At 46.4% G+C, this 23,567-nt stretch overlaps 1 protein-coding gene across 1 annotated transcript in view; it reads left to right on the top strand.

Annotated features, from left to right (window-relative positions):
• The first annotated feature begins 5,301 nt into the window (after positions 1–5,301).
• The window catches only part of Slc15a1 (solute carrier family 15 member 1), a 44,491-nt gene continuing 26,225 nt past the window's right edge, over positions 5,302–23,567 (top strand). The window contains exons 1-5 of the mRNA XM_021181978.3: positions 5,302–5,463; positions 19,105–19,121; positions 19,486–19,567; positions 19,663–19,804; positions 20,884–21,003. Coding sequence (XP_021037637.2) covers positions 5,460–5,463; positions 19,105–19,121; positions 19,486–19,567; positions 19,663–19,804; positions 20,884–21,003 — 365 coding nt within the window. The 5' untranslated portion in view covers positions 5,302–5,459. The remainder of the gene's footprint in view (positions 5,464–19,104; positions 19,122–19,485; positions 19,568–19,662; positions 19,805–20,883; positions 21,004–23,567) is intronic.

The raw sequence follows: 23,567 nt of genomic DNA, 5'->3' as shown, positions 1-23,567 counted from the left end.
AGTACCCTCCCTTTGGAAAGCAAGAATACATTGTCAAGACAAATAATTACATATATAAAGTTATTGAAAAACACAGGTGCAGATCTAAAACCAAAACAGTAAAACTATTTAATTGAAAGGGGGTAGGGAGGTGCTATAAAAGAAGAACTTTAATTGGTCATAATGTCCTTTTCACAGTAGCAGGTCATTACATAGAGTTTAGAGCTAATACATCTTGATGCAGAGGCATAATTATGTTATTTACAATTACAGAGGTTAATTTCTATAAGAACAAATGACAAGACAGTAATTGCTGTGAAAGCAAGCAGCCCCAGAAGATCCAAGGAGTGTCTAGAACACGAATCAGTGGAGGTGGGAAGTAGACTGGTAGTTAGCTGGGGCTTGGGGAAATGGGATTATTGGCAATGGTGGCACCATGTATAGGGCTTCTTCTGGGGTAATGAAAATGTTCTAAAGTCAACTGAGGTGACAGTTGTACAGCTCTATAAATATACTTAAAACACTGTCTGGTACATAAATGAAATATTTTAATTTACTTCTTTAAGAATTTCAAACAAGGGGCGGGGGGGGTAAAAAAAAAAAAAAGAATTTCAAACAAGAATAGTGTATTTATTTATATCATCCCTCTCTCTCTTATCCCCCCATTCATGACCTCTTCTTATATAACTATCATTACATGTGTGCACATGAGTACATGCATGTGTGTGCACATGCGTATTCATATGTGTGTGTTTGTGTAACATACAAAGATATTCAGCCTACTGAGTCTGGTCACTTATTGATAAGTTTTGGAAACTTCATATTTGGGAGGTGGACTAGTACGTTCTTGGGACATTTATTGTCTTTCTCCTTAGTTTGTTAGGGACAGGAATTCTCCAGAATCAGTATTATGACTGTCTCGGCCTCTTCTGTCTAGGGCATGATGTCACGTCTTATTCTTGGTGATGTTGACCTGGGCCACTTGGTCAAGATGTTATCATTGTTTTTTTTCCACCATAGTTACGACTTTTCTTTTAAAGTCAACATCTTAGGGAGGTGAAGCTAAGGTAAAGAATTGTTAGTGGCCTCCCTCACAAAAAGTGACATACATTTAATATAAAGTAATTTTTCTTAATTAGAGGCAAGACATTTGGAAACCAGACACAGTATCTTTCGATTGCTTTTTTCCAACAACTGGTAAATTCCTGAACATTTCTTAGAGTTTCCAAGTCAGACTTGGATGTCTGGGGATGGCAAACTATTGACTCATTCAGTATGTGATGACTTATTACAGTACTAAGAAAGAAATACCCCAAACAGTTAACCTTTATTTTCCAGGTATTTAATGTATATATTTATGATACTATATGAAGCTAGAAAGACAGACATCCAGAGTAATTCCCAAGACTCCATCACTAATGCTAAGTATGTGAAACTGAGTGATATTGTATGATTAAGCTTAAGTCAGACTGTAGTGTGAGCATTTCTAGTATCAGATGATAAACAAATTACACTATTTATTATTGGCACATAAATCAACAATGCCTGGGCTATTCCACATCATTGGTGGATGGTTTAGGATGGTTTCTAAAAACAACCATTAAGAAGTTGGCTTTATTTTCTTATGTGTGTGCCTGCATGTGAAGGCTTGAAATTGATGTTGGGAGTTTTCCTTGATTTGCTTAGTTAGAAAATGGGAGGATGAGTACCCCATTAATGAGATATCAAAAATCTGTACACCCCAAAGTCCCTCTATTAACAGTTGCCCCAACTCACTGCTGAACCTGCCTGCTTTCTGAATTCTGAAAACATTATTTCTCTTTCTCCTGTCCCATTTCCCTCTCCCCGGTGTCTGCTGACATCTCCAGGTTGCCCAGCTTGTTTTTTGTTGTTTTGTTTTGTTTTGTTTTGTTTGTCAAATGCCAGTAAGAGTTGTCTTGCGTTCCCTTCTAAATCACTTTTAAGTTGTTTTTATCAATGAAACAAAAAACCTACAGAATAGACCTTGTGTCTGCTGGTGACACCACGACCTAAATCATTTCTCCAACTACCCCTAGCCACACTGTTATAGTGGGACTAAGTTCCCACCACAGCTGCCCCTGGCTACACTGTTACAGTGGGACTGAGTTCCCACCATATGCTTCAACTGGAGGACATAGGGAAAGCAGAGCAAAGCTTGTCAGGTGAGCAACAGCCTCCTGACTGAGCATAGATTTTGGCAGATATTGGAGAAGGCCTCAACACAAAGGAACAGGAGGCACTGGAGAGAAAAGTTCTGTCCTCTCACTAACCGCATGGCTTTTCGGTAATCTGTGCAGTCTTCATGTACTTTACTTTCACATCCATGAAACATGTATGACAGCTGACAATGTTCCCTGAGGTAAGGCTGGCAAATGCTGAAGACCTAAGCCAGCTGGGGTGGAAACAGGAGCTCATTATATACGTCTCTCTTTTTCTATATTCTAGAAACTTCCCAAACAAACCAATGCTTTGAGGAAGGAGTTACATGAGAATGATACATATAACGTGTGGCTTAAGTTTATTCGGTTACGTTTAGAAGGTGTCAGTTAACATGCATATGGAATGCCCAGTTATCTTGATGCTGATTTTAAATTTTTTCAGTTATTTTATTTTATGTGTATGGGTGTTTTATTCACATGTATATCTGTGTACCACTAAACTCAGGTTCTCTGGAAGAGCAGCAAGATCTCTTAACTCCTGAGTCCTCTCTCTGGCCCCCATCTTGATGTGGTAAACAGGACACCAGAGTTTGGTACAAGACAGGGGTAGAATTGAGTCCTGTAAGAACCTTTTCCAGCCGGGCGTGGTGGCGCACGCCTTTAATCCCAGCACTCGGGAGGCAAAGGCAGGCGGATTTCTGAGTTTGAGGCCAGGCTGGTCTACAAAGTGAGTTCCAGGACAGCCAGGGCTATACAGAGAAACCCTGTCTCGAAAAACCAAAAAAAAAAAAAAAAAAAAAAAAGAACCTTTTCCATGTTCCTGGGTTTCATTTCTTAATATCCTGAGGACTGGAGGGCTGATGTACATAGGCATAGACATTTCTTCTGCCATCTCTTGGTTCCAGAGTCTCACTGAGGGGGCCTGAGCTTAGCCACTTGTCCTCCGTCTTGTTTTCCAGTAACTCCCATTGGCTGGAGATATAGCTCAGCAGTGAGCTATCGTGTGTGACAGACAGCCCGGGCCTGTTTCTCAGCAACATCTCTCCAGATTCGTTTTTCTCAGACCAAATGACTTTGCTTTCCTAATGCTTTAAATTCCCCTCCTCAACCTCCCCAGAGCTGATGTTCTTAGAGGAGAGAGAGGCAGAGGCTGTGTGAAGATGGAGTAGTGGCCACAGCAGGGACCACAGGTATTATCAGGAGCTGGCAGGTGCCAGAAAGGATCCTCTCTGGAGCTCTCAGAGGGAGCACAGGGCCCTGCCTGGTTAATATTTCTGCCTCCAGAACCAGGAGATGGTACCATTCTGGTATTTTTAAGCTGATGAACCTTTTGATCTGTTAGAGAAGCTAAGACCTGGAAGAGTGAGGTCAGAGAAGAGGCCCACACAGTGTGACTCTCAGTGTAGAGGACATAGACTCCCAGATCTGCTGTCCTCACCCAGCGCCAAGGAGCAACCCAGCCTGCAGGACACAGAACACATGTTCGGTGGACATAGGACCATGTTGTTACGTGGAGGTGATAAATGAGCCCTGCTCCAGTGAGGGTAAACAGAAGAGACACAGCACAGGCCTCCTGAGCACCAAGTCACCAGCTGCTGTCCAGGGCCCCAGAGTTTCTGACTCCGTGCATGGATGGGGTAGATGTTGATAATGAATCAGGACCACACTGGAAACCTGATTGCAAGCCGGAGTGCTTCCACGGACATCCTAAGATGTGCGAAGCTTATGACCTCAACAACACAAAGTTCACCCTGCAGAGGAAACCAACCAAAGGAAACCTCCTCACCTCTCTGTCGCCACCACTGGCCAGCACCCAGTGTCTGCTCTCCCTTCCCATTGGCCAAGGCAACACCTCCCACCTTATGCAGTCACTAATCTTTCAGCGAAGTCAGCTGTTACCCTGGGAGTAGCAACAGTTCAAGGGTGAAAGGAACGTCTTCCTCCCCCGCCTTGAGAAGTCAGGGAAGGCAAGTGCCAGCTGCCTTTGAGAAAGGGTTTCCTGTGCTCCACCCCCACCCCCACCCCCACCTCCCAGCAGGGTGGCTGGGAGTTCCTAAGGGCAGATGATGAGGGCAGGTGATTGAATAAACAAAGCGAGGCATAAGCCTTACTTTGGAAGACTCATCAACCCTCAAAGGGTGTTCTGACCCATGCAAGAATAGCTGAGCCCCGAGAACGCTTTGCTAACTGGAAGAAGCCAGCCACAGAACAGAGGATCTGCACAGTCTGCTCACACAAGACACCTGGGGGTGGGGGTGGGGTTGGGGGTGGGGGTGGGGGTGTCTGACTCAAGAAGTAAAGTATTGACAACCAGAGACTGGGGAAGCCGCGGCAGAGCTGTTGTTTAAAGGCCAGCTTCAGCTTGGAAGATGAAGTTCTGTAGCCAGGACGATGTTGGTGAATGTACTTAATGCTCAGGATGGTCACTGAATACTGTGTACATCACACTGACAAAGACAACTGTGGGGTGTGAGAGGGATAACTGAGCACTGGGGAGGAAGAAACAGAGAAATTGAGATGGTAGATGAGCTGAGGCTGGGGAGGCAGTCTCTTTCTCAATAAATAAACGAATAAATAAGCAAATGATTGAAACCCACTTTCATGTCCCATCTTTAATGCTCCTCTGTAAACATCCAGAGCCTTAACTTCTTCAAGGCTGACCAGAAAGCAGAAAAATGGCCAGGCCAAGTATTACAATCTTGTAATCGCAGAGCTGGGGAGGAGAGATGCAGGAGGGTCAGGATGCTAGGTCTCTGGCTGCACAGCAAGTTCAAGGACACAGACACAAACTGCTATAGTCCCTTTATGCTTTCCCAAACAAGGTAGAGCGGTTCTCTGAGCTGTTGTTTGTTAAGTGGGGTCCCAGGAGCGGCACAAGCCCTTTAGACTGCCAAACATGCAAGTCCTGCTTTCTTGACTCAGTAAATCCCAGCACGGTGTCTGGCGACCCGCTTATCAATCACAGATCAACCGGATCAATCAAGCCTCCTAGTGACCACTCACAAAGGGAGTCCTTGGCCCCAGATCCCTGCCACCACCTCCCCCCACGCCCACCCCGTTACTTGGGACAGCTTCATCTGTCCTGCTCCAGAGGGTCTGGGACCAGCGTCCTAGGGACAGGTATCCTGCAGCAGGGTTAAGAGATGTTAGCCTCGGTTCCTTCAAGGGTGGAGCCCAGCCGGCCCCGCCTTGCACTCCTACAGTCACACAGGTAGCCAGCTGGGCAGGGCCTGGAAACAAAGTAAGGGAGGCTGAACTCCTGCTTGCCAGTCGCCCGTCGGGAGCCTTGGAGCCGCCACAATGGGTACGTGAGCATGGGCAGCTGGGGCGGGGTCGCCGGGATCAGGGACACTTCTGTCTCAGGGAGATTGCGGAGCAGGTGCCGCCGGGGGTGGGTGGGGGATAGGGAACAACTCCTCACTGGCCGCAGGGAACCGACTGATTGGAGGCTGGAAACCTGGGGAGGAGGTAGCCACTCTTGAAGTTTCCTCCGAGGTGGTCAAACGCCAAGGCTGGGGGAATAAACGCACTACTCTCCGCCCTCCTACCTCTTAGACTCTCGGGTTTTCATTCTCTCGGTGCCAAGTGTCTGTGGCCTTGGAGTTGAGTGCTTTCTGCCGGTGGTGGCAGGAAGGGCGTACTGGGGGCCTCAGGGCGCTCCATGGGACTTTGATTCTGTGCTTGCCTCTAGCAAAGAGGGTGACCCTGGAATTCTCATGGGAATCCTTGGCGCCTCTCTGTACCGTTCCTGGTTCTACCACTGTCCTCAGAAAAGGCACACGAATCAAGCAGCCCATTCTTGAGGAGACTAGAGTAGAAGTATCAGCCTATGAACTAAGAGGCAGCTCGGTGCCTGCCCTGCTTCAAAGTAAGCTGCCTCTGGGAGTGACTTAGAACCACAGACCTTAAGGCCACCGGTCCCCCTAAAGCTGGGGCAACAAGCTGACTCCCCCAAAGTTCCGCTTTGATGGGCAACCCCTGCTTCTCAGGCTTCATGGACACTGGCAGCAGAGCTCCAACTTGTTCTCCCTGCATCGTGTTCATGTTGCCCCTTGCTAGCCTTGTGTTCCTGCCTCAGTACAGAGCGCCCATGGGGGCCTGGTGACCCCCTGGGTCACAGCAGGAGTTTGAGAAGTAGCAGCAAGGGAGTGAGTCACACCTTGAACTTTGGCTGTAGCAAATTGCTGTTCGGAATAGATTTCTCATGTCATTTGAGATGAACAGCATCAGACTACATACTGCGCCCAGCTTCTAAGAGGGGCTCCAGATTCCTCTCCCGGCTGCCGCTTGTAACCTTGCTGAGAGCCGCCTTAAGATGCTTGTATTGGACTCTGATGCCAGGTCCCCAAGTTACCACAGGATCCGCTTTGTGCGAGATGCGTTTTGCCCTTCTAACAGATAGCTCTGGTGGGAAGAAAAGAATACAGAACAAACTGTTGGACGCAGTGTCCCAAAGCAATGGGTGCTTCCTTATTGAACTAACTGGTCCTCCGCTGGAGTTTTGCTTGGCATGGGAATAGCGACCAGTGACTTGTAATCAAATCAGGCTTTGATTTGTAGATGTCTCAGCTTTTCAATATCAAGAGCAAGGAAATGGAAAAGATAATTAAAAGTTATAGTGACTCCCCCTGGTGAAAACAATGGTTGGCGGTTAGAGCTCGTCAGAATTGTTTCAGGTGCCGTGTGATGGACTGTAACCCTAGGAATACTTGCAGAATGGAAGGAGCAGGAAACAGTTCTTAGAGTAACGGGTGCCCTGAGCCGCTGACTTACTCCTACGTGGTTCAAACCAGCGTTCATGCCAGGGACCTCACTCCCCCTGGGAATCCAGGGGATGAAGTGATGAATGACTAGGAAGGAGAGAGACAGGCATGGCACCCACAGGCTATGCAGCTAAATGGGATGTGGGCACCCATGATTGAACCTAAACACCCATGGTTGAAATCTTAAATTTTGACTTTTTTTAAAAAAGATTTATTTATTTATTTTATGTATGTGAGTACACTGTAGCTGTACAGATGGTTGTAAGCCTTCATGTGGTTGTTGGGAATTGAATTTTTTTGGACCTCTGCTGGCTCCGGTCAACCCCACGTGCTCAGTCCCTGCTTGCTCAGGATATTATACATAAGTATACTATAGCTGACTTCAGATGCACCAGAAGAGGACGTCAGATACCTTTACAGATGGTTGTGAGCCACCATGTGGTTACTGGGATTTGAACTCATGTCCTTTGGAAGAGCAGTCAGTGCTCTTACCCGCTGAGCCATCTCACCAGCCCATTTGACTTGTTTTTAAGTAGAGACCAGCACTCTCTTGTAGAGAAGAGCATAATTGTAATACCTGGGCTCTGTCCTTGGTGTAGAAGCAACCTCAGACACTCAGTAAACATGTAGGTGGAGCTGTCCCAATAAAACCAGTTACAGGTGTTGATGTCAACTTGTATATGGTTCCTTTACACTTTTAATTGTCTTTTAAAAACAATATTCCTTTTAATTTTTTATTGAATTTTATTTACTGATTGTGTATGTGTGTGTGCACATACCAGAGCCATCTTTGTTTTTGAGACAAAGTCTTATTCTGTAGCTCAGGCTGGTTGAGACCTGAACTATGCAGCCCAGACTAGCCTCAAACTCATAGCAATCCTCCTGCTTCAACCTTCCAAGAGTTGAGATTACAACTGTGAGCCAACACACCTGGCATTTATATATTTCTCTATGTGTTTGCAAAACCGCCTTCAATCTTTCAATTATTTAAAAATATATATATATCACTCTTGGCTCCTGAGCTGGAGGCAGCCCCGAACCTCTGAACTTTGCCTGAAGATATGGGTGATGAAAGAGAGGCTGTTGGCTCACTGGTCTCTTGGGCTGTCTGCCGGAAAGAAGTCTCTGAATAACAGGAACTCTCCCAGGCTGGGAGAGGCCTCAAGGAGGAGAGAGCAGCCACAGCACCTTTGGGAGGCTGAGGAGATTTTCATTGAAGCTTTCTAAGACATAATCTCTTTCCCGTTATCAAATCCCTCTTATTTAAAACTTAGCAAAAGGCTGTGCTGGGTTTGATGGGGCTAAAATACACATTTCACACTCTAGCCTCGAAAACTATGGCTGCTGTTCCCTCAAGCACTTGACTCTGAGGACTGGGTACAAGAGTCAAGTTCCTTGAAGGAAACTCCCTTCCAGCTCCCAGGGCTGAGAAGTCGGCTTCCTTAGCGAATCATGCTCTGCCGCATGCCTTCCTCTGATCTCAGCCTTGTTTGTGTGCCTTGGGAGTTTCTCCAAGTCAGCCTCTTGCTTGGGTGTGAAAAGATGAGCCAGCCTTGCAGGTGCCTCCCTCCTGGCCATTTAAAAGTCCTTCCCCATTCTCAACCAAAGTGCAGGGCCAAAGTGCCCAGGAAGCTGGTGTCCTGCTCCAACCTGGGAGTGAGCCATGGGCTGCCGAGTATCCGCTGGAGACTTGGAAATGGGAGCTGAGGCCCCCGGCTCTTGCTGACAATCTCTAAGTTCACTTTTATCTTTTTGTTCGTTTATACTGAGATGACAGAATCACGATTCTAACGCTTCATAGCTGGAAAATTATCTTAAACTTCTGATCCTTCTGCTTCTGCTTCCCAACTGTTGGGATTAGAGGTGCGCAGCGCCCATTTTCTGTGGTGTGCACAATCAAATCCAAGACTTTGCCCATGCTAAGCAAGCATAATGCCAATTGTGCTTCATCCCTAGACTGGCTTCTGTCTTGAGCACACACCCCATCTCCTAGATGAGCACCACCCCTAGGGTCCTGGCTCTGTGGGAGTGGGGTGTGGGAGCCAAGGATTGTCATGTTTATAGTGCCCTGGCTGCTGGCCCTAGCACCATACTCTGAGAATAACAGCTTACAGTGACTCTGAGTGATCATAACTGACAACACTTTCTCCTCCTTGATCCCTTACCCATGTCAAAACGTTGCTATCTCGGTCTAGAAATTAGACTGTGGTAATCGGTAATAATTAGTCCAGCCTGCCCCTGGGTACATACGGGTATGTGTCTGTTGTGATGGGTAGATTTGTGGCTGTTTGAAAAATGGCGGTAGAGACAGGGAGAATCAAAGTGAAGTACTGGCCCACTGGGGCTGGCAGAGTGGACCTAAAGTCCCTGTTTATCCAGATGTTCACTCCCCATGGAAGGCCATAGAATAATCCTACATCCTCAGGGCAGAAACCAAAACTCTTAGAAGCACTTCCTCTTGGTTGTTGTTGAGGTAAAGGAGACCACATGAAGCAGCCATAAATATGGAGTCATCCTCCTGCTAAGCTGTGGTGTTGCTGCTCACACTTCCACGGCATCTCTAGGTGGAAGAGAATCTTTTCTCGATTTCTTGGGTTTTCTGATTTTTAACTTCCCTACGGCTCTTGAAATTCCTGAAGCATCTCACGAAGTGCAGAGAAGAAATAGATCAAGCACCTATGCGTTTGGCTTGTCTAGCTTCCAGGAGAGTTCCCCTGCAGAAGGGCAGGCTCCCATTCTGTCCTCTAAGGAAAACCACTGTGGACGGAATGGCCGGGTACCATGAACTGTGAGTAGAAGCTGGGACTGCTCAACCCCGCTGTGTTCTCACTCTGGGCCCAGAAGCTCCATTACACAATAGCAAGTGGAGTCTGTCCCTTGCAGGAGGGAAAGTGGGTAGGTGTCTCCGGTGAGCTGATAAGGAAACGAAAACAAGGGTGACTTCTGAGGGACATCTTCACATTCCTCCCTGATGACAGAGAACAGGCCAGTGTTACCAGGAGCCAGTGACAAGGACCGACTCAGAGATCCTGTAATGCTGTGGTTGCAACACAAGGAACCAGAGAATCTCTGTTTTGTAACTTTGTCCTTTGGTTTACAAGCACAGCTGCTACTGGCTGGCAGGACAGAGCTAAAAGCACATGCCAGCAGTTAGAAAATGCTATTGCTGGGACTGGAGGATGCCCCAGAGTGAAGAGTGCTTTGCTACTCTTCCAGAGGACCTGTCTGGTTCCTAGTATCCACACTGAGTGGTTTACAGCCTCCTTTAGTTCCAGCTCCAAGGGCTCTACCAGCATCTTCTGGCACCTCTGGGCACCTGCACTCACATGGTATACATACAGACACACACATTCTTGTGAGACACACACACACACACAAAATATAATGAATCTTTAAACAGAAGAAAAGAAAAGACACTGCCCAGGGCGAAGAGGGACAGGATCCTCCCCTAGCAACTACAGAACAGGAAGGTCTCCCAGGTGTTTAGAGTGAAGCCTGCCTGCAGCCCCCCTATCCAACTGCAGGAGTTCCCACTGCAGGGCAGGTTTGCCCTTCACCAGCTATTATGTGGGAAGATGTAACAATTAGTACTCGTCTCACTAGAACGTTCTGGTTTAAGAATCAGGTTCAGGACTAGAAAAGCTACAAAGTATTCTTAGATAGGAAGACTCATCTGAAATTCTCAAACCAAACCGATTAAAATGCCTGCAATGGGAAGGGAGCGGCAAGATTTTGTAACAAGCTCTTTAGGACTCCCAACAAGAGCTCTGTTCACTTGTAGATCTGAGACGTTCTTGAGGAAAAGAATTCTTTCCCCTGTTCATGCCAAACCCAAGAACTCACATCCTGTGTGCCTTTCCTATGGCTCCCATAACTAAAGTGACACTGTGTTCTAAATGACAAGGGTGTCACAGATACAGAGGCTGGGAGTCCAGTCAAGATGTTTGGAGGCCATGCTCTGTCTGAAGGCTCCAAGGGGCTCTGGTCCAGGCCTTTCTCGTGGCTTCTGGTGGCATTGCAGCCCTTGGCTCAGAGACATTGTCCAGCCTCTATTTCCACTGTCATGTGGCCGTCTTCTTCCTGTGTCTCTATCTCCTGTCTCTTCTGTCTTATAAAGACATCATTCACACTGGATTAACGTACCCCCCTCCTTCTCCAGCTAACCTTACCTAGATGAATTATCCTTGTAGCAAGTCTGTTTCTAAGAAGGCCATATTGTGAGATTCTGGAAAGCTCTATCCAACCCCCATATCATACTAAGAAAATGTGTTATATCACATACATATGGAATTAAGTTGTAATGTACAGCATATAAAGATGACTCAACTCTGTTGGGGTCAGCAGCATCTCATGTGCCATCTTGGGTGGCCAGCAACATAGATGAGCTTTAGTGTCACAGTCCCAATCAATCCTAAACAACCCATTTAGTAATGAAAAGTATGTGGGGAAACAATTGCCCCCATGATATAGGTAACATCGGTGAAACCTGTGTGGGGTGTGGTGGCAGTAAAGGCTTGCAGATCTTTGTGAGTTCAAGACCAGCCTGATCTACACAGTGACTTCCAGGATAGCCAGGGCTACAGAGTAAGACCGTCTCTCAAAACTTAGGCAGAAATATATAAGGTGGAATCAAAAACACTTAAACTGTCAAAGTAAGCACAGGCAATTTATCTCATTATTCTAAAACTCTGAACCATGCTCTGTTGATACTGTTAGTGGGACTGTGCTGAGCAGTAGGGTGAAGTCTCTAGGCAGTCTGTATTCATACTATTGAGTCACATATGCATGTTTTATCTTCAAGGTAGCTGCCTCTGCCATGCCTGTTCATCCCAAGATTATAAGACTGGGCGAAAAATGTTACTTAGAACACTTACACAGAGCATTATTAGATAATATCTGTCAAAATTTAAAGTGTACACATTCTACCAACATTTATGTCTAGAATTTTTAAAAAAGATTTATTTATTTATTATATGTAAGTACACTGTAGCTGTCTTCAGACACTCCAGAAGCGGGAATCAGATCTTGTTATGAATGGTTGTGAGCCACCATGTAGTTGCTGGGATTTGAACTCGGGACCTTCAGAAGAGCAGTCGGTGCTCCTAACCACTGAGCCATCTCTCCAGCCCTAGAATTTTTTTATCTTTTCATTTAGCAGTGAGGTGTGTATAATATAAATGTCAATGCAAAAAAAAAAAAAAACATTTTCATTCTGCCTTGAGTCTTTCAGACAGATTTTGCAATAGTAAAACAGGTTTTTATTTTTCAGTCCTGATTTATCATCTTTAAAAAAGGAAACCTTTGTGTACAAAAGTTGTAGTCTGAGTTGTCTCTAAAACAAACTCCTCAAAAGACTAAAGGCTGACTTCTTTTAATTGGCAGTGTGTAGATGGTTTGGACCTTGTTCTTTCCTATGAAGATACACAAGATCAAATTGTGTATCAATACAGCTCAGCACATTCCTACTGCTGGTAGGCAGGCTGCTGTCCTCTGTCGGGAGACTTCAACCTGAGCTGGAGGGGGGACAGTTGCCCATGCGGCCCATAGCCACCTCCCACCATGTCTTCCCTCTGTCTTCTTCCAGAGGCCTTTCTGAGGAAGAGCCTCTCTTCTCTAATCAAGGGACATAGTCATCTCTTCACTCTCAACCACATACATTTACACTAAGCCTTAGTCTAAGTCCTGGCCCAAGGGTGTTCTTCTGCAATAAAAATATGAGTATAGATAAAGAAACCAACTTGGGGAGCAAGGGTTATGTCCGTTGCTTTTCTATCGCCACGACAGAACACCACGGCCAAAGCAACTCGGAAAAGAAAGCATTTCACTGGAGCTCATAGGTCCACAGGGTTATAGTCCATGACCACTGGGGAAGGGAAGGTAGGCATGGCTCTGGAGTGGCCTGTGAGAGCTTATACCTTGATCCACAAGCTTGAGAGAGAGAAGGAGAAAGAGAGAAGGAGCGATGGGGAGGGACAAAGGGAGGGGAGAGAGAATGAACAAACTGGGAATGTTGGTTTGGGCTTTTAAAACCTCTAAGCCCACCCCTAGTGACATATATCCTCCCACAAAGCCATGCCTCCTAACCCCCCCCCAACCTTCCAGTAACGGAGGACCAAGCATTCAAAGATATAAACCTGGGGGGTTCACCCCCATTCAGACTACCATAGCTTGCCACGCCTAGGGAAACCATCACATCTGTCTATGTCGGGGCAGAATGTCAGACCACCACTTCCCAGGCCCTCTGTTTTGTTACGTGTTAACTCTGAGGGACTCTCTGGCCTCCTGACCTTTCCCTGCCATGGAGCAGTTGAGGACTGAATGATCTCTGAGCTTGTCAAAAGATAGCTGGATCCTGTAGCCCACCAAGACCCTTCCTGCAAATCACAGGTATGCTCAGAGAATGGTTATAAGACAAGACTGTATGCATGCCGGTACACACATTCACAGAGGTCAGAAATTGTCGTCAGGTATCTTTTGGTTTTAGTTTTTAGGTTTGTTATGTTTTGTCTGAGACAAGGTCTTACTTACTATGTGACTGCCTATCCTGGAGCTCACTGTGTAGACCAGGCTGGCCTCAAACTCATAGAGATCCACCTGCCTCTGTCTCCTGAGTGCTGGGATTAAAGGCATGTGCTGCCATGCCTGATGATGTCAACTGTCTTCCATTTTCTCTGTCTCTGTTTCTGTCTCTGTCTCTCTCTGTCTCTGCCTCATTTTTCTCAGATAGAGTCTGTCTTACCAATTCATCTAGGCTGGCTGGCCAGTGAGCTTCAGAGACGCTCTTATCTCTACCTCTCCAGTGCTGGGATTTAACTGCTGTCTACCCTGCCTGCCTTTATCTTTGAATACTGAGAATCAGAACTCAGGTCCTCATGTTTGCACAGCAGACATGGGTTTCAGTCCGAGTCTTAACTCAGTCTGACTGAGCTTCTTCCCTGGTCCTTTAGAAACATTTTTAAAGGGTAGGAGGATGTTGCAACACAAAGTAACGAGTGGTACTCAGCAAACAGCCTTTGGCCATTGTGGCCTGTAATATGTATCCCCTAAGTTCAGATGTAGCGAAGTCCAGGCCCCCAGTACCCAGGATGGGACCTCTCTGAAGAGCTGGGCAGTTGCAAATGTGACTAGTTAATATCAGATCCTAGTGGAGAAGGGTGGGTTACAAGTTCAGAATAACTGGTATCTTTATTATAGGGTAGGTTTGGGCACAGATACACACGAGAGGGATGCTGTGTAGAGAAGGCAATAGCAGATGATGCTTCTATGAATCAAAGAATACCACAGAATGCTAGAAACCCCCAGAGGGGCTCAGAACACTCTCCCTCTCAGGCACAGAAGATGGTAACTCTCCCAACACCTTGATCTCAGACGTCCAGCTTCCAAGACTGTGAATCAGTGGATCCAGGCTGTTTTTGAGCCACTTGCATGAGAAACCTTGAATTCTAGCCATTCAAAATGCATATGATGGCCAGGAGCTGTGCCCAAGCCTGAGCAATAGATGCCAAGGTGTGAAGGCAAAGTCCCAGCTGTCAAGCACACATGAGATAAAGCGTGGCCTGCCTGATAGATGAGAAAAATACAAGGGCACGTTATCACTTAAGTAGATCGTACAGCCAGAGTGCCCTGGCACCTGTCCTGCATGCAACACAGGCACATCAGGAGCTGCTGCTGTCCCTGAGTGCTATAAGGTGACCCACTGCTGAGGAGCTGACGCTAGGCAGCAGCTAAGTGGGTTGATGTTCCATGTCTGTCTCCTGAGGAGCGACTCAGGGGGCGCATGGGGTATGGACTCATCACAGCTTCTCCCCCTAGTTCTGAAAGGGCCACAAGACTTCTGCCAGGACTCAGACCAACCATGGCTAATCCAGTCTTGGGTACAGTCCCTGGTACTGAGCTGAGCTGATCCTCTTGGGTGGCTTCATGCCCAAATCATTGCATAAACTCCTTGCTCTCTCATTAGCAATGCTCCTGACAGTAGTAGCTCCATGCTTTTAGCATCTACGTAGCTTTCCTCATTCTTGGGGTGTTTGTTTTTACTTAAGACAGAGTCTCCCTAGGTAGCCCTGGCTGTCCTAGAATTTGCTTTACAGACCTGCCTGACCTTGAACTTGCTGATATCTGCCTGCCATTGCCTCCAGAGTGCTGGGACCACCATGCCTGGCTTGACTTGCTTTGGCCCTGAACGGTATAGACAGGGCAACCTCTGATGTCTTAATCGTGACTTCTCTTCTTTGTATTGTGTTATACTCATCCACTGACTGACTCGGGATAAAGGCTGTATTTCAAAAATCTGTAATGATATCAGCAAAGACCCCCTTTTCCATGGTAGGAAAGACACCTACAAATTGGTTCAGACTTTAGGGTCCAGGCACTCTTAGAAATGGTAAGAGATAGTTTTCTTTCCATCTGAAGAGGAGCTCCTTTCTCAGACCTCAGCAAAGCATCCCAAATCCAACTTACAGAAGTGCACTCTCCAGCCTGAGTGTCACTGATGGAGCTCAGCTGTGTGCCTCATGACAGTGTCCTGACTGTGGAGGGCACATGCCCTGTAAGCTGTAAGATTACAGTATACTGTAGATCTGTGGTCGGTTTACCCTTCAGGTTTGTGCAAATATACTCTGTGGTGCTTGAACATGGATGAAAACACCATCATCATCTTTGCCATCAATGATAAAATATGTTTCTCAGAACATGTACCCACGCAGCAGCTCTTGCTGTATTGATTATTTTTAGGTAACAAAATATTACTTAGAGATTCTAAGCCTACGTGGCTCAATTTATTATGCTCTGTGTAAATCACAGGAAATTTCCACATCAGAGGAGAAGTGTTAGTGAGTGGTGGGTCTCACTAGAGTCTCGCTTTCCTTCTGTTTCTCTGCCCCTCCACTGCACCCCAAAGTTAGCAATGAGAGAAATGTTTAATATATACTTACTATTACTGATTTCTGTCTAAATTTTTTTAGATAATAAAAAGTCAAAATCCATTAGACACAATAACAGCAAAAGCCAATGTTTAGTCAGTGATTAGACACACTGGCACCACTGAGCTCTCCGGATAAGGGAGTCTGAAGTCTAGATGTGGTCCTGGTCATACTTACATCTCCCAGTGACCTACAGGCTGTTCCGGAAACATGGGCTCGCCCAATATGCTCACTGAGTGGTCTTAAGTAAACCAAGCCTTGTTGAAATTGAAATCTGAGTTCAAATCAAGTCTCTTGTGGCCCCTGGCTCTACACTTGTCCTTTCTATGATAGCGGTCCTGTTGACACAGGTACGTTCAGATAAGAAGTGCTGACTTCAGTGTATGACCAGCAGATAGCTTGGGATTCTATAAAAGGAGCTTAGCAACCTCTGCCCTGGAATAATAAAAGCAGTTCTCAGGAATTCACACCTTTCAAAACACAAAATGCTTCCTGCAGGATGTCTGGGTCCTGCCATCTCAGGCTTCTGCTTCAAGAAGACAAGCTACCCTGCTACCAATCGGGGCACTGAAGAATGCCCACAGCCTGGTTTGCTCTGCTGTCCTCCCTGGAGACTAAGGCTCTTCTTGGCTGACTGTAGCCAATCTCAGCTACTTTGTGGGTTCTTCTTTTTTTCTACCCTTTATCCCCCTATCACTAGAGAGGAGAAAAGGAGAGAGAGAGAGAGAGAGAGAGAGAGAGAGAGAGAGAGAGAGAGAGAGAGAGAGAGAGAGAGAGAGGAGAGAGAGAGGAGAGAGAGAGGAGAGAGAGAGGAGAGAGAAAGCTGGATCTAATATCTTTTTTCTAGTTTCTCCTTTGCTTGAGTGTGGTTGGACACTTCCTTTTCCATAATGAAGTTCTAAGCCTGATGATTGGTCAACTAAGGGCTCAGCCCTCTGAACATTACCTGTAACTATATATATATATATATATATATATATATATATATATATATATATATATATTTGCTGTAAATCAGTGCTAGGTAATATTTAACAGGAATATACAGTCTCTGCTCTGGAGATAAGATTCCTCCCCTGTGAACCACATCTAGGGACACAGGAAAGATACTGCTGAGGTGAGACTCAGCCTGGCTTTGTGGACTCTGGGCTTACATCCCTCCCTCATGAGAACACAGTCTTATTCCTTGCTTGGTCCTTTGGAGGCCTTGGGGAGACCACGTTCTCTGAAGTGAAAGTAGATAGAGCAGTGTGTTGTCTCCTCAAGAACAAAAGCTGCTTACAACAAATTGGGGTGCTGAAGATTACCAATAGCCTGGTTTGCTCCTCTGTCCTCCCTGGTGACATTTAATTACCACTCAGGAGAGTGTCATTCAAGGCTGAAGATTCTAGGATGTTAGTGTCTCCAATTAACTAATGTATGAAGTGAAGGAGAGAAGCCTTCACATAAACTGTATCAGTCAGAGGAAAGCTAATCTGAGCCATCTTGCTGGCCCCTCATAAACTCTTACAGTACCTTACACAACAGATGATGTTTCTCTTCATTCCACTGTGATTACCCAGGCTTGCCCAGGGTCCCAGGTGGCAGCTGGCAGAACTGACATTCAACCCCAGCTCCAACCCCACGGCTCCCGTTGCACCTTGAAACAACCCCTTCCATCAAAGAAAACCAAGTTCAGTTGTGGTGTGGAATCTCTGGCTCCAGTTTTAACCAGAGAGAGTTGGGAACTAGTGTCCTAGGCGGTCAGGATGGTGGTGTCTCCCTCCTTGGAGCAAAGACTAAAATAACATCAAATGTACTCTGAAGTGGGCAAAAGCCTGCAAGACTGTCTGCTGTGATGTCCTGTGATGCCCTGGGGTCTCAGTGGAGTGGGCAGGTGGAAATGGCCTCAGTTCAGCTGACAGGAGCAGGGAGGGGTGTGCCTGTGGTGGGTGGGGGCAGGGAGCCACACAGACTGACAGTACACAGTGGAGAGTCAGAGGGGAAGAGTGGTGAATGGGGAACACAATGAGAGATTAAGGTGGGGAGCAGGGGTGGACACTAATACTTGCCCAGCTTCTGCATTTCGTTTCTGCTGTGGGTAGCTGGTCTTCCTGGCTCTCGGGGCCAGAGAAGTGGTCATCTGTACATAGGAAGATATGTCAGGAAACCAGAGACCACAGCTTACACATGCTTCCCCAGACTGCAGTATCCATGGCATCTCAGAGTTTGTTTAAAAGCCAGATTCTCTCTAACTCTTTAGTACAAGACACAGTGGCCAGTGCTGGGGTCCAACAAGCCCTGTCCAGATATTTCACTCTGCCGTTGGGCAGGGCGCATCGGCCAGGGCGCATTGGCCAGGACTGGGGTTTAAGGATTACTTACAATTCTCCAGGGCAGCAGTTTTCAAAGCATGCAGCCACCAGGAGACTGGTTGGAAAACACAGTCACGTGTGTCTGCCAGACCGGAGTCAGCAGCACTGGCCCAGCAGTCTGTTCTCCAAGCCCCCCGGAGAATCTCAGGAACAGCTCAGTTTGTAACCCACGACTGCTGAGCAGTCGGTGGACTCCTAACAGAGGCAGGGTGTGTGCCTCAGGAGCCCTAGCAGCAAGGAACTGTAAAATGAAGTCAGTGGGGGCTGGGAAACAGAAGAGGTTCCCCCTGAAAGGGGGCACAGTGGTGACAGGTAGCCTGGAGGGAATGGCTCATCATAACAGCACACTGTGAAGGGAATGTCAACACCAGTGCTAGCACTCGAGTGGAAAGGAACGTGCTAAGTAGATAGGGCACCCTGCCATAGGCTGCTATCTCCCATGCCACAAAATTTGAGAAGACATACAACACAGTCAATGAACAAACAGTTCATTGATAGACTCACTGGAGTCTTCTCAGAGAAGGGCTAGGAGGAAGGCAGGGTTAGGAACCAAAGGGCTGAATCTTCACTCTTTCCTAGGCCCCTCAAAGCATGTTATACTCACTGATTTAACCCTCACAGAACCTCACTGGTCTTGTGAGGTCAGGAAGAACACACCAGGATGGTTTTGTGCAGAGGCAGCCTTTGAAGCGTTTGAGGAAGAAATGGTTTAGGCAGGATTTCCTGAGCACTGCTTCTCACTTTTGAACCTCACAAGCATTGCCTGAGGAGGTCAGTTCCCCACTGCAGATGAGATGTGAGCCCTCCGTCAGGATTCCAGAGGACGCCAAGGCTTACTGCTGTGGGAAGCCAGAGGAGCTGAGCACTATCATAACTTGCCTTTAATGTTGTTTTGTTTTCCTTTTAGGGATGTCCAAGTCTCGGGTGAGTATCCTTTGTCCTTTTCTGATGTCTTCATCCTGTACATCACACAACGTTTTGCTCCTGGTAGACACAGATGTGCCTTATTCAGTTGTCAAGCCTGCATGGGGCACAGAGATGATCCTGAGCTATGCAGGATTTGTCCTTGGTTTATGTCCTTCTGCTAGTTGATCTGTCTCATTGCTGTCTCTGTGTGGGAATAACTAACATACAGCTATAAAAGTCACAAAATTCACAACTCTGGTTCTGTCTGAATGGAACCGAGACGTTATTACATGTGTGGTAGATCTCGGTGTAGCATCCAGGGCTGGTGTGTGAGTGTGGGCTGGTGAGACACGTGTCTAAATGTTATTTCCCCGCTTGTCAGGGTTGCTTCGGTTACCCGTTGAGCATCTTCTTCATCGTGGTCAATGAATTCTGTGAAAGATTCTCCTACTATGGCATGCGAGGTAAGTTTCCGGCTCCCCTCACCCTTCTGTAAGAGCAGGTGTTGCCTCAGCCTGCCCTAACTCTGTTTCTCTCTTCCCCCTGCGCCCGTGGAAAGCACTCCTGGTTCTGTACTTCCGGAACTTCCTCGGCTGGGATGACGATCTCTCCACGGCCATTTACCATACATTCGTTGCCCTCTGCTACCTGACTCCAATTCTTGGAGCTCTGATCGCAGACTCGTGGCTGGGGAAGTTCAAGTGAGTGACTGGGACTTGATCACCACGGGAACAGAGATGTTTGTAAACTGTGAGCTTTGCGATTTGGGATGGTAGACTCCCGGGTTGGGGAGGACTCAAGGAAAAGACACTCATAGGACATCTGTGACCTTCTTTCTGTTTCATAATGTATTCCTAGCACTCGTAACACTGTAAATTCAAGAAGGCCGAGGTGTTGTTGTTTTGTTATTTGTTCACACACACATACACACACACACATATACACACACGCATGTATGCACACACACACACACACACACATACTCGCAAACAAACTGTATCATTTTGAAATAGTGGCAGGGACCCTGACTATCACGGGTGAGAAACAGACTCTGCCTGATGCTCAGGTCTTGCTGCTGCAGACTCATGTGGCTTCATGGGTGGGAAGCCATTGTGAGTACTCACCCAGACAGGAAAATTACCAGGGAAAGTCTCTGGGAACTTTATAGAGAAGGAAAATGTTCTTCTAGGTCAAAGTGCTAACACAGGAAGGAGGAAGAACAGTCAGCTCTCTTTAAAGAAGTCTGTAAAGTTAGTCGGTGGTGTTCTACCCCTGGCCAGCCACCACTACCAGGCACACGCTAGAAACTTTTTCATCGTTGTTTCATAGTTGTTCATCATATTCGTATGATATCTACAAATATCATAGATACATACACTGTGTTTTGATCACATTCAGTCTGAATTTCCTCCCATCCACTTCTTCTCTTACCCCTACCACATATTCCTCTCTGATGTCTTGTTTGTTTGTTTTAATTCCCGAGTCCACTCAACGTTGCCAAGATTTTTAAGTCTTATTGTCCAAAGCTACGAATACTGATTTCCGTGTTGGCAGAGGTGGGGGTGGAGGGAATCTGGAGGTGGGCTTTCCCTTTCTGGGCTTTAATCACAATTTTACTCTATGTACCTATGCTCTCCCTTTCTGGGAGTCCCCAGTTTTAGCTAGTTTTGGAAAATGGGTAGAAACATGATTGGGCTCTTCAAAGCTCTGTAGGAGGAAGAAAGGAAGCCAACAGCTACTGTGCGATTAACTAGGACTCTCTTGCCCTTTCTAAACACAGGACAATTGTTTCACTATCCATCGTCTACACGATTGGACAGGCAGTCATCTCGGTGAGCTCAATTAATGACCTCACAGACCACGACCACAATGGCAGTCCTGACAGCCTTCCTGTGCACGTGTGAGTCCGGGGTCACTGCTGCCCCACCCTCTCACTGCTTGCTTAGTTGGCAACCTGATGATTCTTCTTGTTCCTGAAGAGAGCGACGAAGTCTTCCTCCCTACTCAGTAACGTAGAGAAGGTGGTTCAATGGACTAAGAGTCGTGTCTTCAGGATGTCCCCATCCTAATGTCTGCTCACTGTGACTAGAGTTGAGACTTCTCATTCAGTGTGTGGTCATGTGAAGATTTTTGTGCTCATAGTGTCTTCCCGGGGGTTAGGGGGGAGGGACACAACTCTCATAGACCTTGGTCCTCACACTCAGGTTTCCTCAATATCCTAAGACCTTTAGTTTCTCCCTGAAACCACAGTAGGTTGTTTTTAGCAATTCTATTTAACAGACATTGTCCTAGCCACCTGTTCTGAACTACTGACAGGAAGGTCTCTTCTTACTGGAGTTATTCTCCTTCCCTGCAGTGTGGCTTGGTGCACTAATTACAGAGCTTGATTGTTTGCTTACTGCTTTTTAATACAGCACCTATCTATATGTCCCAGGCTGGGGATATATAGCCCAAGCTATATAGTCTCAAACTCACACTCCTCCTACCTAGGCTCCCACGTGCTGGGATTGCAGATGTGCACTGCTCTTCTCTTAGTTGGGGTTTCTTTGCTATGATGAGACACACGGCCAAAAGCAAGCTGGGGTTTTCACATTGCAGTTCATCACTGAAAGGAGTCAGGACAGGAACTCAAACAGGGCAGGAACCTGGAGGCAGGAGCTGATGCAGAGGCCATGGAGGGATGCTGTTTACCGAAAAAAAAAAAAAGGTCTCTTTAAAAAATATTCAAGCTTTCTTTTCAAATCCAAAGTTTTTGAAAACTCCAAAATGTCTTTTAAAATTTAAGATTGGTTATACTTCAACTTCTTGACCTAGGAGCAAGTCATCTCGTGGGCTGTAAATGCAGCTGAGATTTAAGTTAGCGGCTGTAATGCCCATGTCTCTGACTTTCCTGCTGAATGCATGTGTGCCCACAGGACAGCCCTCCCTGTCTGGTGCCTGGACCAGAAAGAGCAGTGTCGGTGAGGGGCAGCTATGAGCTCGGTGGGCCACCCACACTATCAGGTCTGAGCCAAGCTTTCCCACAAAAGAGTGAGGTGACCTTGGATGAGCTGTCTTTTTGAAAGCATGGGGGGAGGAGGACAGACACGGGGCTGGAGAGATGACACGGTAGGTAAAGTGCTTGTGAGCAAGCTTGAGAACCTGTTGGGATCCCTGTGACCCCAGCCCTACGGGAGTGGAGACAGGCAGATCCTGGAGGCTCACTGGTCAGCCAGTAGGAAGAACCCAGATCAAAGAGAGGCCATATCCATTCCATGCTTAAATATTTTAAGCAACATTATCAGCCAAGAAGATATAAATTCTCCCAAACTTCAGCTGTCTAACCCGTAGTATAGCTCTAGTATCACAAATGCTATGCTTTTTCCCATTTCAAATAATTTTTTAGGTTGGTGTTCAAAGCAATGGATTTCCTGATGGTATTCTCACATGGGTCATTACACTTGTCTTAATCCCCCTGCCACCCCGTGTTTTTACCTTTCAGTTCAGGAGGTAAAATGCTTACAGAAGATAACACAAGTAAAATTAAGATAAAGATAAATAGCCCTCAGTGCCACAACGTGGTTTGAACAATACAGCGTTTGTTCTGTGTCTCTCTAGCCTCATCCAGTGTGTAAGCAACCGCAGATGATTATAGAGCCTGCATAGACATTCTGCCTTGCATTTAAATCATGCTTTCAATGTCACTAAATGACTACTGTGACTCCATTTTGATTGACATAAGGCTTATGTTTGTTTGACTGGCATCTGTGTGTTGACATATGTCTGCATGTGTGCTGAGAACTGAAGCCAGGGCCTGTTTACCCCTACTCTACTCCTGAGCTATGCAACCCACCCCTTAACTAACATTTCTTTTCTTTAAAAAAAAAAAAAGATATATTTATTTATTTTACATGAGTACACTGTAGCTGTCTTCAGACACACCAAAAGAGGGCACTGGATTCCATTACAGATGGTTGTAAGCCACCATGTGCTTGCTGGGAATCGAACTCAGGACCTCTGAAAGAGCAGTCAGTGCTCTTAACCATTGAGCCATCTCTCCAGCCCCTTAACTAACATTTCATGTACTTGTTCTTTCATTAGAAATGGTAAGGCTGGGCTGGAGAGGTGGCTCAGCGGTTAAGAGCACTGACTGCTCTTCTGAAGGTCCCAGTTTCAAATCCCAGCAACCACATGGTGGCTCACAACCATCCATAACAAGATCTGACTCCCTCTTCTGGAGCGTCTGAAGACAGCTACAGTGTACTTACATATAATAAATAAATAAATCTTTTAAAAGAAAAGAAAAAAGAAAAAGAAATGGTAAGGCTACCAAAAGTCCATCTGTAAGTCCTTGTTTGGATTTTAAGCCATTTTCAATTAAGTATTAATGACGAAACATAGTGGGCTCCAACTCCATGGCATCCAGGTTTCATTCAATGCTCAGCCTGTCTTCTTACGCCTTACCTTCTCCTCAGAGAGTGAACC

This window comes from Mus caroli, unplaced genomic scaffold, assembly GCF_978045245.1.
Source record: "Mus caroli unplaced genomic scaffold, Mus_caroli_1 scaffold_12, whole genome shotgun sequence".
In the NCBI taxonomy this organism is placed as follows: Eukaryota; Metazoa; Chordata; class Mammalia; order Rodentia; family Muridae; genus Mus; species Mus caroli.
Note: the sequence above shows the minus strand (reverse complement) of the source record. Positions and strands in the feature narration are given on the sequence as shown.